The 16804-nt window shown below is 41.4% G+C and overlaps 1 protein-coding gene across 2 annotated transcripts; it reads right to left on the minus strand.

The window, feature by feature from the left end:
• Positions 1–1195: 1195 nt before the first annotated feature.
• Positions 1196–16039, minus strand: CUNH9orf64 (chromosome unknown C9orf64 homolog). 2 transcript variants are annotated; one of them, XM_013046652.2, is made up of 4 exons: positions 15425–16039; positions 14677–14936; positions 5695–5890; positions 1196–2015 (listed from the first exon to the last, which is right to left on the minus strand). In XM_013046652.2, exons 1-4 carry the CDS (start codon positions 15777–15779, stop codon positions 1783–1785), a joined length of 1044 nt encoding a protein of 347 aa, XP_012902106.1. In that variant the 5' UTR covers positions 15780–16039; the 3' UTR covers positions 1196–1782. The 2 variants fall into 2 exon arrangements, with proteins under 2 accessions (XP_012902106.1, XP_004774142.1); XM_004774085.3 differs by having other exon boundaries at positions 15443–16028.
• Between the last annotated feature and the right edge of the window lie 765 nt (positions 16040–16804).

Here is a 16804-nt window from a genome sequence, read left to right on the forward strand (position 1 = left end):
CACCCTCTTCATAGCCAAAGGTCCAACTGCCCCTGTCTTCTGACGGCATCCAATATAGAGAGAGCTGCATCTTTAAACTCTCCCCGAAACCGTCCTCTTACTGAGCGACCTCATACACACACACACAAGTCATTAGCCCAACCTGTTTGCTTCCGTTGGAGGGAACTGACTTGGTCCCATGGCCACCTTACTTGGGTTTATAGAGAGACAAATCATCAGGGAGCTGCTGAAGAACTTAGGAAGTATGGAAAAAAAAAAAAAAAAGCCAAAAAGTTTTTGAACTCGTTACAGAGCAAAAGCTTTATTAAAGGAAATTGAGTCACAAAGAAATAAGAACAAATGTTGCATGATTTCTTTTTTCTTAGTGCCAGAAGTTCTTGGTCACGTGGCTACAAAGAATGAAGAGGTAGACCACGTGAAGAGTGGTGGGCAGCAAAGCAAAGTTTATTCAGGAATAGTACAGAGCCCCCAAAATGAAGAAACCTTTTCCCAGAAGCTTCCCCCGCAGACTTCCTCTCCAATGTCATTGGCCAGGAGATTATATACGTACCCCTTACTAAAGTAATCACAGGCAGAAGGATAGAATTATCATCAATAAACCTTTCATATTGAGTCAGTCTGCCTTTTGAGATGAAGATGGGATCACCTTCCCTGAGTCATATACGGGAGGGATAAAGACAAAGCTACTTAGGTGGTGGTGGTGCTAGCTGCGCAGTACGCATGGGTGCCGGGGGGGAGCAGAGGAGTGGGTAGATGTGTTCACTATTAGTCATTGTCATTTGTAAGGTTAGTATGATAAATTTTCAGCAGATGGCAGTAAAGTGCTTAGGGAAATGATGCCTTTCCCATTCACACAGTCACAGTGAGCTGACAAGGTTGGTAGCTAACAAAAATCAAGATTATGTTAGAAGGAAGGTGGGGGCGACGGTGGGAAATGAGTGCTTGGTAGGTAACGAAATTTTGACAACATAAAGCAAATAATGAAATTTTGTTAAACCTTGTTTTTTTTAAAGTAGGCTCTATGCTCAGTGTGGGGCCCAACAGCAGGGCTTAAACTCACAACACTGAGATCAGACCTAAGCTGAGATCAAGAGTTAGGATGCTTAACTGACTGAGCCACCCAGGCACCCCTCACTGTAAGCCTTTTAAAATTAAATGTGGTAAATTCTATTTTAATGAAAAAATCCAATCCAGGTTTAAGAAAAAATTTTAAAACCTTTATTCAATTTCAATATAGTTACACTGAAGAAAAAAAAAGAATATTAGATAGCTTTCCTAAACTGAAAATCACTATGTACAAAAACCATTGTCCATACCAATGAGAAGCTTAAAATAAGCATCAAGATTGATTTGTACAAAAGCCGCAGCATTCATATAGCAAAGACCCTACCCCGCATATCAAAGGATTAAGGTATATAAGAAACTGGTACACCTTAAGAAAAGATTCCAATTGAGTGGATAAAATATTATCACTGATGACTAATCACATTATAAGGCATGATTAATTTTAAGAGATGTGAGATTTAAAGAAAGCATTACAGTTCCTTCATTATTCCTGTCATGTGCCCACAGAAAGGGAAAATGTGATCAAAACTCAACAAGCAGACAAAAGTTGGGCATGCAGAGTAACAGGTCAGGAAACATTTTTTAAGTGAGACTGGGTAATCACATTTCTTGTTGCTCTCACGCCTACTACCTTCTCTTAATATCAAGGCAAAACTGTAGAAATGATTATGTGATACAAAAATGCCAAGTTTTCTTTGGATCTGTTTGTACTTTGGGTCAATAATAGATGCAGCGTGTGTGATGAAAGGGAATTCCCTTCATATCTGCCCTGTGGTCACGGGCATAGTCCCACAAGTAATAATCCAGAAGAACAGAATTGATCTCTCTGCTAGTTTTTTCACCCTTTTTTTCAATCAGCTCCAGAAGACAATCCCGGATCAGCTCAACACACCAAAGCGAGCAGCCTCTGATTTCTACCTCTTGCCTATCTCCATATGAGAGCATTTCTCCTGCAAGCGGGGAAAAAAACAGAGCAAGAAGTACATTAATGACATAAAATCTACACAGACCTGATTTGGGGTCATTTAAACCACTTCTAAACTCAGGCATTAATTTAAAATCACACATTCCACAAGGAGAGGGTTGCGTCCATATTCCCACAAAGAGCAGAGTACCTTGCACATACAGCTCCCCAATAAACAGTTGCTAAGTGCACATGGGCTCACCAGAAACTTAAAAATATGACAGCAAGATTATCAAATTCTTGAAAACAAAGGATTTAAAAACTGGATCTGGGGATGCCTGGGTGGCTCAGTTGGTTAAGCAGCTGCCTTCAGCTTAGGTCATGATCCCAGCGTCCTGGGATCGAGTCCCACATCGGGCTCCTTGCTCCGCAGGGAGCCTGCTTCTCCCTCTGACTCTGCCTTCCACTCTGTCTGCCTGTGCTCGATCTCGCTCGCTTTCTCTCTGACAAATAAATAAATAAAATCTTTTAAAAAATTAATAAATAAAAATAAAAAAATAAAATAAAAAAAATAAAAACTGGATCTGATGCCGGGGGGTGGGGGGGGAGAAACATTGCAAAACTTGGAGGACACCAAGGGGGCCAAAGAAGGAATACCTTCTTTTCGCATTTGAAAAAACTGAACATCGTCTTAGGTACATCCTAAGTGCACCAAGGAGAACCTAGGAAATCAAAGTTGTTCACCTGAGCAAGGAAGACCCTGATTGCTCTTTGGGTTCAGGATCCTCCAGACAAGCCCTCCCTGAGTATGTAGCTGTGAGCTCCACAGGCCCTGATGTCTTCGGTGCCCACCTCCAGAGTGAGCTGATCCTGCAAGATGGGCACTGGCTACGCTTTGCCACTGAGACTAGAACTGGGCTCATCAACTCTGCTGCCTATAGGATCAAGGAGACAGAGTAAGTGAACGCCACAGCCAGATGCAGGGATCTTAAATAGCATTACTTACATTCCCTCCATCCAATAAGTAACTGTAGTACTATACTGTGTCCTCCAAGAAGTCACATTCAAGTCCTAACTCCTGGTACAGGTGCACTGTGGCCTTACTTATAACTAGGATCTTTGCAGATACAATCAAGTTAAAATAAGGTAATACTGGATTAGGGTGGGCCTTCAATACCATGGTTGGTGTCCGTCCTAGAATCCCAGTGAAGAATCTAAATTTAGCCAAACTGGATGGGCAGTATATATAATTGGCTAAAAATACGCCTTTGGTGAAGAGATGGGTTAAAGATAAAACAGAAAAAACATCTGACTTCATACTAAAATAAAGTGAAAGAACTGTATTTACTCCCCCCCTCCAAAAAAAAAAGATAAAATGGACAGAAATCTGGGTAGTCTTCCAAGGGCTGGCCTGGAGATAATTCAGAAGAGAAGAGAGGGAAAAATACACTAAGTGCAGCTCATCATCAAATTTGAAAGATGTATCACTGAAGGCCAGTTAAGGAAGGTTCTATCTCATCTAGTCAAGCTACCTGGTTCTAGATCCCACTTAAGATAGTTTTCAAAACCTAGTGTGCTAGACTTGTGTGTACTACTTTACGTTTACAGTTTTTGTTTCTCCTCTAGTTTGCTAGTGAAGCACTTTTTGAAAAAAGTCCAACTTTGCTTAAATAAACTAAGAAGCAAAGCAATCAGTTCACACTCTGGACATAACAGAGGCAGTCACAACAGCTACAGCTGGACAGCTGGACAAGGGCCTCTGCAGTTGCAATAGATGGCAGAAGAAAATGCAGACCAGGGGCACCTGGGTGGCTCAGTTGATTAAGCCTCTGCTTTCAGATCAGGTCATGATCTCAGGGTCCTGGAATCGAGTCCCACATCAAGGCTCTCTGCTCAGCCTGCCTTCCTTCCTCCTCTCTCTGCATGCTTCTCTGCCTACTTGTGATCTCTCTCTCTCTCTGTGCCAAATAAATAAAATCTTAAAAAAAAAAATAAGAAAATGCAAACCACTTTGTACGCTATGGTGCATGATCCCTTCTCAGCAGGGTTTTCCTCACAGTAGCAGAAACAACTGCGTGCTACAAACATTCAGAAGGAGAAGATGCACAAATCATGAAAAGCTGCGAAAAGCTATGTGGGGGAGGTAGCATCTGAGCTAAGGCCTTGTGGATGTGTAGGATTTGAACTGGAAAAAAAAAAATTTGGGGTGAGGGAAACCAGGAAAGGGAATGTTTACGGGTAGGAACAAGCAGTGTATACACGGGCCAAAAAAAGATCAGTTGCACGTGGCTACATGGGAAAGAAGCCCGGAATGCTTAAATATTTAAGGTATCCAACAATTAATGACCCACCACATGAGCATTACAACATAAGACAGCTTGTTATTTTTCAACTGAAGAAACAGAGGGACAAAAGAATTGCCCAAGGCAGCATAAAAACGAGTTAGAAGCAACCACAGCTAATGGTATCTTCATATTCTGTGTTATTCTTATTTTGGGTGATTGAAACCTATTTCACAACAGAAAGTTATTCAGTCATAAAAACTACTTGCTTTGGGGCACCTGGGTGGCTCAATTAGTTAAGCATATGTTTTTGATCTGAGGGTTCTGGGATTGAGCCCCACATCGGGTTCCTGGCTCAGCAGGGAGTCTGCTTCTCCCTCTTCCTCTGCCCCTTACCCTGCTCGTGTGCACACTCACTCTCTCGCTCTCTCTTCCTCAAATAGATAAATAAAATCCTAAAAGAAAAAAAAACTACTTGTTTCTAAAAGTAAAAAAAAAAAAAAAGGCTGAAAATACTGCACCCAAGAGAGAAATTAACATGAAAATTATGCAATTATTTTTCTCATACAGACATGTTTAAAAAAGAAAAAGCTAAATATTAAATCCTACTCCTGACACCAATATTACACTCTAAATTAACTCATTAGAATTTAAATTAAAACTTTTAAAAAAAAGCTAATTTTCACACAAACAGAATTTTCTATGCTCATCTATTAACCAAGGCTCCTGCTCTTGAGAATCAATAACTGAATCCAATAATGGTAAATAAATGAGCCTAGAAAATCAAGTGACTTGGGTGCCTGGGTGGCTCAGTGGGTTAAAGCCTCTGCCTTCGGCTCTGGTCATGGTCCCAAGGTCTTGGGATCCAGCCCGGCATTGGGCTCTCTGCTCGGCAAGGACCCTGCTTCCTCCTCTCTCTCTGCCTGCCTCTCTGCCTACTTGTGATCTCTGTCTGTCAAATAAACAAACCCCTAAAAAAAAAAGAAAAGAAAGTGACTCCTGCAAGGTAACCCAGTAGCAGACCTTAGAGCCTCCTGACTTGAAACGCACTGCATGTTACCCATATCTCAGGCCACCTTTTACTTCATAGGGTAGTGTGCTCTTCACTGCTTAATTAATACTCTTCTAACACTACACCAGAAGGACCTAGCGTCCATCACACACCTTCAGGTAACAGAGACTTCGGTTTCATTTTATTATGAGGTTCTGAAACTATAATGACCAAATAGTGTAATTTCCTATATTCTACAGTGTAAACAACAACAAAAAGCAATTTTCTCTTATTTCAATTGCCCCTGCATTTTTCTTTACATGTGCTTTTAACAATAAACAGTACTTTTTTTTTTTTTTTTTAGGAAAGGACAACTCATGTGAAAGAAACCAGACAGAGACTCAACCACAATTCATAGTATTACAAAGAATGTCTTAATTAAGCTGGCAAACCTTTGAGTAGCTTTTCCAGTAGTTCCTTGGAGTACTTCAGGGCTCCCAGGTGAACAAGAACCTGAGGTAATCTATAGTCGGCAAACATGGTGATACTGGAGATGTCTTTAAAGCAGCCGTCTCCTTTCCCCTCTAATACACTCCACGTATCCGCCACAAGGATTTGGGCCCGCTTGTAAAAAGAAATTCTTTTCCCCTGATGAGTGAAGAGAACATAAATGTCACCTGGGTATCTGCTAGCTTTTATGTACGCTATTAAAAAAGGGCACACATTGAAAACATTTCTCAAGGGTGCGATAATTTTAGTGTTGGTAAGAATTTATGGACCTTTTACAGGAAAAAAAAAGGGAGTCTAATAAATATTAAATTATCTTTTTCACTCCAAATTTACTTCCTGTATTTTTTAAGGCACATCAAATACAACTGTGGTAATTGTGGTTATTATTGAATGTTCTTTTTTAATGACATTACCTCATATATATATTCCTGTGTCATTATAACCCACCTGCATATTCTTTTTAATGACTCAGTATTTCTTTAGAAAGCTTCTTAAATTTTTCTGACTGCAACATAATTCATGTTAATTGTATAAAATACAGAAGAATATAAAGAAGAAAACAAAAATTCTTAAATTCATTTCTGAAGAGAATCACAATATTCAATTTTTAACTGCTGCCATTCAGATAATATGATAAACATATTCCAGAGATGAAGACATAACTGATCAATAGCCAGAATTTATCAACTTTACCTTTTTGGAAACGGTCAAAATCAATATGTAAACCCACATAACAAAATACACTTTAATTATATTTATACAACAAAGCAGCAAATTTAACCAGGCATTATAGGATAGTGGGTATAATTTAACTCAAAAATTCTCTACAAAACTATGAATGCAGATCAGCATAAACTCTGGAAAGATAGGATAGTTACAATCTAATCCTAATTCTAAAGGTAATAATCTCAAATCATTGTTTATAGCTGCTTGTCTGCAACCATGCTAAAAGAGAATCATCATTATTACTGGCTCCTCAAATTTATCCTGACCACCTTGGAGAATGTTTTAATAAGTAAATGACATAAGTAATTAAATAAAAAATGAAATTAAATCCTTCAAGGAAAGGTTCCATGTGAAAATTCCTTAAGATGATAACATAGATTCCTTTATTTACTAAAAAAACTCCAATGATACTCTGTCCTAATGAGAAACAACCTAATATTGCCTAACCTTAAGATGTACCTATTGCAATCAATCCAGAACTACTTTTACTAAGTAAATTGCCTAAGATCACCTTTAAGAAATTCAGTATCTTGTTTTCAAGAGTAAACACACACGCTCATTTTCTGACATGATGTAATGTCTATAAATTAGAGTGGGGGTTGGCAGGAACAAATCACCATTAAGTATCCCTAGGGGCTCCTGGGTGACTCAGTCAACTTAAGTGTCTGACTTTGCCTCAGGTCATGATCTCAGGCTTTATATTCAGCAGGGAGTCTGCTAGTCCCTCTGCCCCTCCCCCCACTCCTGCAGGCTCGCTTTCTCTTTCTCTCCCTCTCACATAAATAAAACCATAAAAAAAAGTAACCCTACATCATCTGGGAATAGTCCATAGTTCCAAACCTAATAAAATATGCTAACCTGGCAATTGTTGGACTGGAAACTACATGGTAGTTTCCTGGTATAAACCTGGTAACTAGGTTTATATTCAATATAAACTAGGTTTATATTCAAGTCTAATGTATTAAAGGCAAGATATAAAACTTAATATAAAAAATAAAATTGTATTATTCTATCATGTTAATGTAATACATAGAAGGTATTATCTCCTGTTTTTAATAAGATCCAAAGATCAAACTGGAAAAATACAGGAACCAGACTTATGTAACAAAATCAGTGCTAGCATCTAACAAAACATAAATTGTCACATCATGACCACCGTTTCCATGGTAGCCAATGAGTATATCTCAAAGATTAGATAATACCCTTGAAAAACACAAAACAAAAAATAAGATTTAAGTGAGGACTCTAAAAATAAATTCAAGTCATCTATAAAACATTTTCTTCACAAGTTGACATGGTTTTAGTAATCAAATGATTTTAGTAATCAAATTCTTCATCTCTAAAATATTAACTGATATCACTGAAAATACCAGCAAATTCCAAAATAACAATTCCCTACATGTCCCATAATATTGCTTGGTGAATAAAATATTTTCAAAGGAGTACCTTCAAAGATTTTTATTTATTTATTTATTTGACAGAGAGAGAGAGAGAGCCATCAGACAGACAGCAAGAGAGGGAACACAAGCAAGGGGAGTGGGAGAAAGAGAAGCAGGCTCCCTGTCGTGCAGGGAGCCCAATGAGGGCCTTGATCCCAGGACCTGAGCCAAAGGCAGACGCTTAATGATTGAGCCACCAAGGTGCCCCAATAGAGTACCTTTATAAAATAATTATTAGCAATGAAAAAAAATCCATGACCATGAGTTGATTATCTTCAACACATTTATCATGAACAAATTAAGAAAGGTCAAGAATTACAAATGCTTGGGGCACCTGCATGGCTCAGTCGTTAGTGTCTGCCTTTGGCTCGGGTTATGATCCCAGGGTCCTGGGATGGAACCCAGCGTCAGGCTCCCTGCTCAGTGGGAGGCCTGCTTCTCCCTCTCCCTCTGCTTGAGTTCTCTCTCACACTGCCTCTCTCTCTGTCAAATAAATAAAATCTTTAAAAAATTACAAAGGCTTAAAAGTAACATAAAATGTTGATTAAAATATCAAAAAAGGGGCTGCCAGGGTGGCTCCGTCAGTTAAATGGCTACTTTCCGCTCAGGTCATGATCCCAGGGTCCTAGGATTGAGTTTCGCAAGGGCTCCTTACTCAGTGAGGGGCCTGCTTCTCCCTCTGCCTGCTGCTCCCCCTGCTTGTACTCTAGCTCACTCTCTCTCTCATGTGTGCTCTCTCTCTAGCAAATAAATTAATAAAAATCTTAAAAAAAAAAAAAAAAGTAGCAAAAAAGACCATACATGCACATTTATCAGTATGTCAGAGTAAAGACAATAGCCTGAGGGAAGCTGATTTCTTCATTAGGACTTTTGCATTGCTACTACATGCTCCAAATCAGAGTTGCTTTAGAAATACATCTGAATTTTGGGACGCCTGGGTGGCTCAGTTGGTTAAGCAGCTGCCTTCGGCTCAGGTCATGATCCCGGGGTCCTGGGATCGAGTCCCGCGTCGGGATCCTTGCTTGGCAGGGAGCCTGCTTCTCCCTCTGCCTCTGCCTGCCTCTCTGTCTGCCTGTGCTCACTCGCTCTCTCTCCCTCTGTCTCTGACAAATAAATAAATAAAATCTTAAAAAAAAAAAAAAAAGAAATATATCTGAATTTTAAAGCTTTCTGACTGATTCTGGAGTACACCAGGTTGGGAAATCACTGATTTAAAGTCTGTCTGAATTAAAATTTTCTAAGTTTATCAATTTGTTTAGAATATTTAAAAACAGGTGATAATCTCAGTAAATAGATATATGTTAAAAAGCAATTATGACTATTTTATGCAACTTGTTAAATATTAAAAAATACAGCAACCAATACCATCACCATGTCATGAAGGGGCTGGAAAAAGAGCACTCTCCTTTGCTGCTGCTGACTATCTTTGTTCCCTTTCTGGAGAACCGTTAGCACTTTTCTGTATTATAAGCCTGAGAATCCAGGCCATGCTCTGACTCAGCAATTTCACTACTATGATTCCATTCTAAGAAAATAATTACAAGTATTGAACGATTGTGCAGTACTGCTTATTATCACATAAAACCGAAAACATGACATAAAATTCAATTTAAAAAATAAAACTATATCAAACATAATTACTGCAATAAAATAGTTGGGCAAATAATTATGGGACTGTACATCCATATAGTGGAATACTGTGAAGTCATTAAAAATGGTACTATGAAAAAAAATTGTGCTGTGAGAGAGTTATTACTTTTTTTTTTTTTTAAAGATTTTGTTTATTTATTTGACAGAGAGAGATCACAAGTAGGCATAGAGGCAGGCAGAGAGAGAGGGGGGGGGGAAGCAGGCTCCCTGCTGAGCAGAGAGCCCGATGCGGGACTCGATCCCAGGACCCTGAGATCATGACCTGAGCCGAAGGCAGCGGCTTAACCCACTGAGCCACCCAGGCGCCCCGAGTTATTACTTTTTAATGGGGCACCTGGGTGGCTCAGTCAGTTAAGCATCTGACTCTTGGTTTTGACTCAGGTCATGATCTTGGGGTCCTGGAATCAATCCCTAGGTGGGGCTCCCTGTACAGAGGGGAGTCTGCTTGTTGCCTGTCTGCCCCTATCCTGCTTCATGCTTTTTCTTAAATCTTAAAGATTTAAGTAAAGAAATCTTAAAACAAAAACAAAAACAAAAACAAAAAACATACACTTGATTTTAACACCTTCTCAACTTCAAAAGCAGTCCTAAAAGGCTCAGAATTCCTCTTGATTTGGAGTTAATTGCCCAAAGTAATTTATGTATATTTTATTTCATTTAAAAATATTTTATTTTTAAGCAATCTCTACACCCAACATGGGGCTTGAATTTACAACCCCAAGATTATGAGTCACTTGCTGTACAGAATAAACTAGCCAGGCCACCCTTCCTTATTTACATATATTTTAAAGGAGTATGCAAAGATAACTGTAAATTGACTAACAAAGCAACCACTCTGTGGTCAGTGCTATGTTAGGATGTTTAGGAATCATGGGAACTATCTCACTTTTGTCTAACACCAATGATAATCTTTTGAAAAAATAAGTGAAAAAATATAATATTCCTTTAACAAAGTGTCAAAATCCATAAGTATGATTTTTGTTACATTTTGGGGATTTTCCTTTTTTTTTTTTTTAAGATTTTCTTTATTTAGGGGTGCCTGGGTGGCTCAGTGGGTTAAAGCCTCTGCCTTCGGCTCAGGTCATGATCCCAGAGTCCTGGGATCGAGCCCCACATCGGGCTCTCTGCTCAGTGGTGAGTCTGCTTCCCCCTGTCTCTCTGCCTGCCTCTCTGACTACTTGTGATCTCTCTCTGTCAAATAAATAAAGAAAATCTTTAAAAAAAAAAAAAAAAAGATTTTCTTTTTCCCACATCGGGTTCCCTGCTCAGTGGAAGCCTGCTTCTCTCTCTCCCTCTGCTGCTCCTCCTGCTTGCGTTCTCTCTCTCTCTCAAATAAATAAAATCTTAAAAAAAAAATTGAGGGGCACCTGAGTGGCTCAGTGGGTTAAAGCCTCTGCCTTCGGCTCAGGTCATGATCTCTGGGTCCTGGGATCGAGCCCCACATCGGGCTCTCTGCTCAGTGGTGAGTCTGCTTCCCCCTCTCTCTCTGCCTGCCTCTCTGACTACTTGTGATCTCTCTCTGTCAAATAAATAAAGAAAATCTTTAAAAAAAAAAAAAAAGACTTTCTTTTTCCCACATCGGGTTCCCTGCTCAGTGGAAGCCTGCTTCTCTCTCTCCCTCTGCTGCTCCTCCTGCTTGCGTTCTCTCTCTCTCTCAAATAAATAAAATCTTAAAAAAAAAATTGAGGGGCACCTGAGTGGCTCAGTGGGTTAAAGCCTCTGCCTTCGGCTCAGGTCATGATCTCTGGGTCCTGGGATCGAGCCCGGCATCGAGCTCTCTGCTCAGCAGGGAGCCTGCCCCTCCTTTCTCTGCCTGCCTCTCTGCCTACTTATGATCTCTCTCTCTGTCAAATAAATAAAATCTTTTTAAAAAATTGAATTTTTCAACAAAGCAAATCAAAAGCACTGTGCTATAATAAAACAGAAACTCAGCAAATTACTTACTAAATTGGTATTATCATCTACAAAAGAAGAAGTTCATTCTTTCTTCCACAAAAACAAAAACTCTGGACTACTTCTAAGCAAACAAACCACACAGCGTCATGAATTTATTCCATCCTGAAGTCATCCTAAATTTACTCTCAGTCCTTCTTCTGCTATAACCAATGCTGATTCTGGAATACATGGATTCTTAGCCTCATGAATGACAATCTGAGTTTTTCATACACTAATACACTGATGGCCTGAATGATGAACCAAGGAACATAATCCAGAATTTCCTTTAAAAAGGCCGTAATGACATACTTTAAAGACAAAGATAGAGGCATCTGGGTGGCTCAGTGGGCTCAGGTCCCGATTCCTGGGATGGAGCCCCATATCAGGCTCCCTGCTCAATGGGGAGTTGGCTTCTCCCTCAGCCACTCCCCCTCTTCGTGCTCTCCAGCCCCTACCCCACCCCACCTCATCTCACACACTCTCTAATAAATAAAATCTTAAAAACAAAATAAAACAAAGATAAATCTCAAAGTAACCTCTGTATTAGCAAAACAGTTAATCAGAACAAAATGAAATTTGGCACCGGCCTAGGGCCTCTTTTCTAGGAATGCCTTTGCCCCATCCAGATGATCAGAATCAGCCAGGAATTTTATAATGGTACCTGAGAGGACGTCTACCTCTCTCCCCAAACCCCCACAGTGGTTGAAGCAATAAGATGCAAAATTCATCAACACCTTCTACTTCAGGGAGAAAGCTAGTCTGCAGTCATGAGAAATACAGAGCCAACAGAAGCAAAGAGGAGACAAGGAGACACTGAATCCTGATGGCACTGAGTCCTTGATCCTAGATGTTCCTATCCCCCAAATTCTTCATTTTGCTTAAGGTTTTTCTAGTTTTGTGTCTGTCACTTGCAATTAAAAGAATTTTTTTTTAAGATTTTATTTATTTATTTGACAGACAGAGATCACAAATAGGCTAGAGAGGTTGGGGGGGGGCAAGGGGCGGGGAGCAGGCTCCCTGCTGAGCAGAGAGCCCAATGTGGGACTCAATCTCAGGACCCTGGGATCATGACCTGAGCTGAAGGCAGAGGCTGTAACCCACTGAGCCACCCAGGTGCCCCACAATTAAAAGAATCTTAACAGGGGTCCCTAGGTGGCTCAGATGGTTAAGCATCTGCCTTTGGTTCAAGTCATGATCTCCAGGTCCTGGACAGAGCCCCACATTAGGCTCCCTGCTCAGCGGGGAATCTGTTTCTCCCTCTGCCTCTCCCCCATGCTCATGCTCGCTCTCGCTCTCAAATGAATAAAACTTTTAAAAGATAAAAGAAAAGAATCTTCTGATCCTTAGATTTCAGAACTCTGTTCCAACATGGCCTAAGAGACCTTTCCAAAAAAGACCATAGTGATGAATCAAGAGACACAGACACACCAAATTCACAGATCAACTGAAAATCCCCATCAAGTCATTTTACCAAAATCCTTCCCAAGGTTACGCTATCCAACAAAGACTTGCTTTAGAAGTCAACACCGATGAGTCTAGAATCCAGACTTGGTTTCAGAATTGAAGAGCTAGGCACCAGTGCCAGAAAAAACACAGAACCGGATGAGGACTTAGAATCAAGCCAAGATCAAGTTCACTCTGAAGAGGAGATTGAAAGTGGAGAAGACAGATGGTGCTATTCCAGCTATACTTTCTCATAACTACACACCCTCATCGAGGTATTTACAAACAACCCTTATCCTGGCATTGATATAAGAGAGCAACTTGTTAAAGTAATTGGCATTCCAGAGTCAGGAGTCCAAGTAGGCGATGAAGAATTTGACTGCTCCATCTCACAGGGATGGAGACTATGGGAAGGGGAGCCATGTGGACATGACAGACACATTCCCACTCCAGGACCTTTCCACAAGCTGTTCTCTCCATCTGGTAGGTTCTAGCCCAGGTTCCCTCAAGACAGTTCTCACCCCCTTCAGTTCTTTTTCGTTGTAATCAATAGTTTTGTTTTGTTTTAGTCATCTTTTTACTGCACTTATTGCTAATATTTTAAAAATTTTTAAAAATATAACCATAACATACAAAATCGGGCCTCTCTCACTTTACAGAGTTCAAAAGCTAGCTATTTATTTCCTGACTAAATGACGTATGATAAACCAGTTAACCTTTCTCTCTAGACTTTGGATCCTGGTCTGCAAACAGGACAATAATAATCCTTGTCCTTAGGCCCCACAGAGCTCTTCCGTGGATCTAATGAGAATGTACTTGCAAACACCTTGTAAATAATAAAAAGCGATTTAAACAATATTACTGGTAATTTCTGTTAGTTGTTGCATTGTGATTTCAAAAGCGCAGGTTAAAAATTTCAATATGGGGGCACCTGGGTGGCTCAGTGGGTTAAGCCGCTGCCTTCTGCTCAGGTCATAATCTCAGGGTCCTGGGATCGAGTCCCGCATTGGGCTCTCTGCTCAGCAGGGAACCTGCTTTCCTCTCTCTCTCTGCCTGCCTCACTGTCTACTTGTGATCTCTCTCTGTCAAATAAATAAATAAAATCTTTAAAAAAAAATTTCAATATGATTTAAGCACCTATTCAATAGATTTATATTGTGATTCCTCTGAAGGTGCTTTCAATTTTTTGTCACAGTTAAAATACACAATGATAACGAATTCTCAAAGAATTTTATAAAAACAGAACCCAGTTATACAGTGGGAAGGTATACCAAATGTTTACCACTTTATAAGTACATCTGTTTAAAGAAAAAGAAAATAACATTGTTCAAGTATTCCATGTGTGAAAAATACATATATACACGTTAGAGCCTCAAAAAATACTTATTAGAGAATTTAGAAACACATTCTGATTTTCATTCAATGAAGTAAATATTTTGAAGTTGTTCAAGGACCTCAATGTCCCTGAGTTGCATCATACTGAAGGTTCAGTGTTTTGTAGGTCTGAAACATTTTAAAAGGACAAAGAAGAAAGAATAAAGGAAACACATTAAAAAGAAAACTAAGAAAAGTAACGTCTTTGAAACCCTACTTAACAATCTTGTTACTGTTCCTTGTCCACAAGGAAGGAACTTCAAACCTTAAGTTTTTATTCTCAAAAGGAATTCCGGAAGTAAAAAAGTCAACTACGAGAGGACCATTAATTCTAAATCCCCAACAGAATCAGCTCACCTCAAACTGAGTCACATCTCTGTAAGAAGGAAAGCTTTCAACTACCAGGTGCATTAACTTCTGTGCACTTTTTTCACTTTTTCGAACACAATTAAGAAAAGAGCCTTCAAACTTCTCAAGCAGAATTTTCCCGGTTTCATTAAGAATCCGATGCCTCTCTTCGATCAAAGGCATCGGAACGTCCGTGTCAGAACGGAATATATGCTGAACCTGTTCTAGGGTCACTGTGGCATAGTAGGAGGCACTGGTTATAGGTATCCCTTAGGGAAAAAAGAACAATATCATACTTTTATATTCATCAGATCCTTACTTTTACAACATGAGAAAGCAAATGAGTGTTACAGGAATGCACTAAAAGGGGATGAAGAATTCCAAGATCAGAAGCATACCCTTCATTTTCTATTGACTCGTCTGTACTTACTCATCCGTTTCTAGCAATTGTTATATTACATCAAATATATTTTGACTGCATAAAATGCGTTGTATTTGTCCCTTTGTTCTTCAGATGTCATCAAAGTGGCATTCTTTAGAAATCTTGTATGCTTAGCTGCCATGATGACAAGTATTAGGATCATTTCTCACTAAGGACTTAACTCCTGCCTCTTCTCACATTTGTATTGTAAGCACGTAAGAGCTGCTACTTGAAGCAATGAAGAACTTCAAGTTCGCCTTATTAACATATGCCATTTCCCGACTCCTTCCTCGGGACCCTCCCGGTAAACCGAAACCTCAGTTTGTGGGGTCTGACCTGGAGAAGGGCACCAACCTTCATCGAGGGCTCTGTTGACCGCGGCGCACAGGGACCAGTACCCGCTGTACGTTTTCCCCCTATAGCCCACCAGACATTTGTGCTCTTCGTGCTCCGACCAGAAAGAGAAGTTGAGCGTGTCTGTCACGAACACCCAGTTGACTGCGGCCTCGTCGGCGGCCCTGGGATTCAGCTCGTGAAGTGCCTTCCAGCTCCCCAGGTCCAGCTCGGGGCCCGAGACCTTGGCGAACAAGAGTTCGGCCACCCTCCGCACGCCTCCGCCGTCGATGAACACATCCCGACTATTCTCTGCAATGAATTTTGCGGACTCTCTGGGAGTTAGGGGCCCGTCCATCTCACCCTTCCCTTTAGGGCTGGAGAACCGCGCTTTCACTAGCGGGCTGGCCAAACCAGCTTCCCTCTCTGAGAGGCGCAACAGTACGGGTCCTGCAGCTCTCCCTCCCTAGCCACCTTGGGATCACCGCCCTCCCGGGACCGCACTGAAACCCCACAGCGCGGCCAACTTCCGGGTTCCCTCCCTCCACCGGGCACTCCTAGGGAGCGACCGAAGCCGCGGGATCTTCCGCCTGGCCAAGACCTGAGGCACTTCCGGGAGAGCAGCCCCGCCCACTCCTGCCCGGGAGCGCGATTAGCACCCATTTCCGGTTCCGAAAGTACGGAAACTGGCCGGAGAGTCCGACGAGAGCCTGCCGGCAATTGCGCTCCCTCCGGCCCAGGCGTGGAGCTCCACCATTTTGTGCACGTTTCCACCCACGCCCCCCTTCGGGCACGTGGTTCTGTGGCGCGCCGCGGTGGCCGGAATCGCGACGACTCCAAGCGGTGTGCGGCGCTGCCCTCCCTTGGTTCCCGCCCCTCCCCTTCCCCTAGGGGGCAAAATGTGGGCAATTTGGCCTCGGCGACGCCCGCTTCCGGGTTCCTGGGCCGCGACGAGCCCGAAAGCGCCCGTTCCGGTGATGGGGAGCTCATTGGCCCCCAGGCTGTGGCACGGGTTGGACGGTCCTCCACAACCCCATCTCCCAGGCAGGTCTCTTGTGCTAAATTACTGACCTATTCGGAGGGCGTATGGACGTTTAAGATTAACTGAGACGTTCGGATGAAGAAACAAATGTATTGAATTGTTAAATTAACATTGTGTGCCTGGAATTGTGCTTTTCGTGCTGAATCTCATATAGGCCCGGCTGTGGCAACAGCCGGCGGTTGTACTCCCGGTTTTGCAAGACAACCTGTATGGTTTCAGCGGTTAGCCCTGGTCACAGCAGTGGTCTGGGTTGGGATTCAAACCCTTGTTTATCAGTCCTCAAGTCTGGGGCACTTTCTGTGAACCAAACTCACCCATGCCAGCCATTCTGGTAAGTAGTG

This window comes from Mustela putorius, unplaced genomic scaffold, assembly GCF_011764305.1.
Source record: "Mustela putorius furo isolate JIRA1106 unplaced genomic scaffold, ASM1176430v1.1 tig00000876_pilon_pilon_pilon, whole genome shotgun sequence".
In the NCBI taxonomy this organism is placed as follows: Eukaryota; Metazoa; Chordata; class Mammalia; order Carnivora; family Mustelidae; genus Mustela; species Mustela putorius.

What these genes read in the sequence shown, in the direction of transcription:
- CUNH9orf64 (XM_013046652.2), bottom strand. Translation starts at nt 15,779, where the DNA reads ATGGACGGGCCCCTAACTCCCAGAGAGTCCGCAAAATTCATTGCAGAG. An exon ending in AGGTTGGTGCCCTTCTCCAG is followed by an intron (nt 14,937 to 15,424) that starts GTCAGACCCCAC and finishes TTTTTCCCTAAG; the next exon opens with GGATACCTATAACCAGTGCC. An exon ending in GAGATGTGACTCAGTTTGAG is followed by an intron (nt 5,891 to 14,676) that starts GTGAGCTGATTC and finishes TTCACTCATCAG; the next exon opens with GGGAAAAGAATTTCTTTTTA.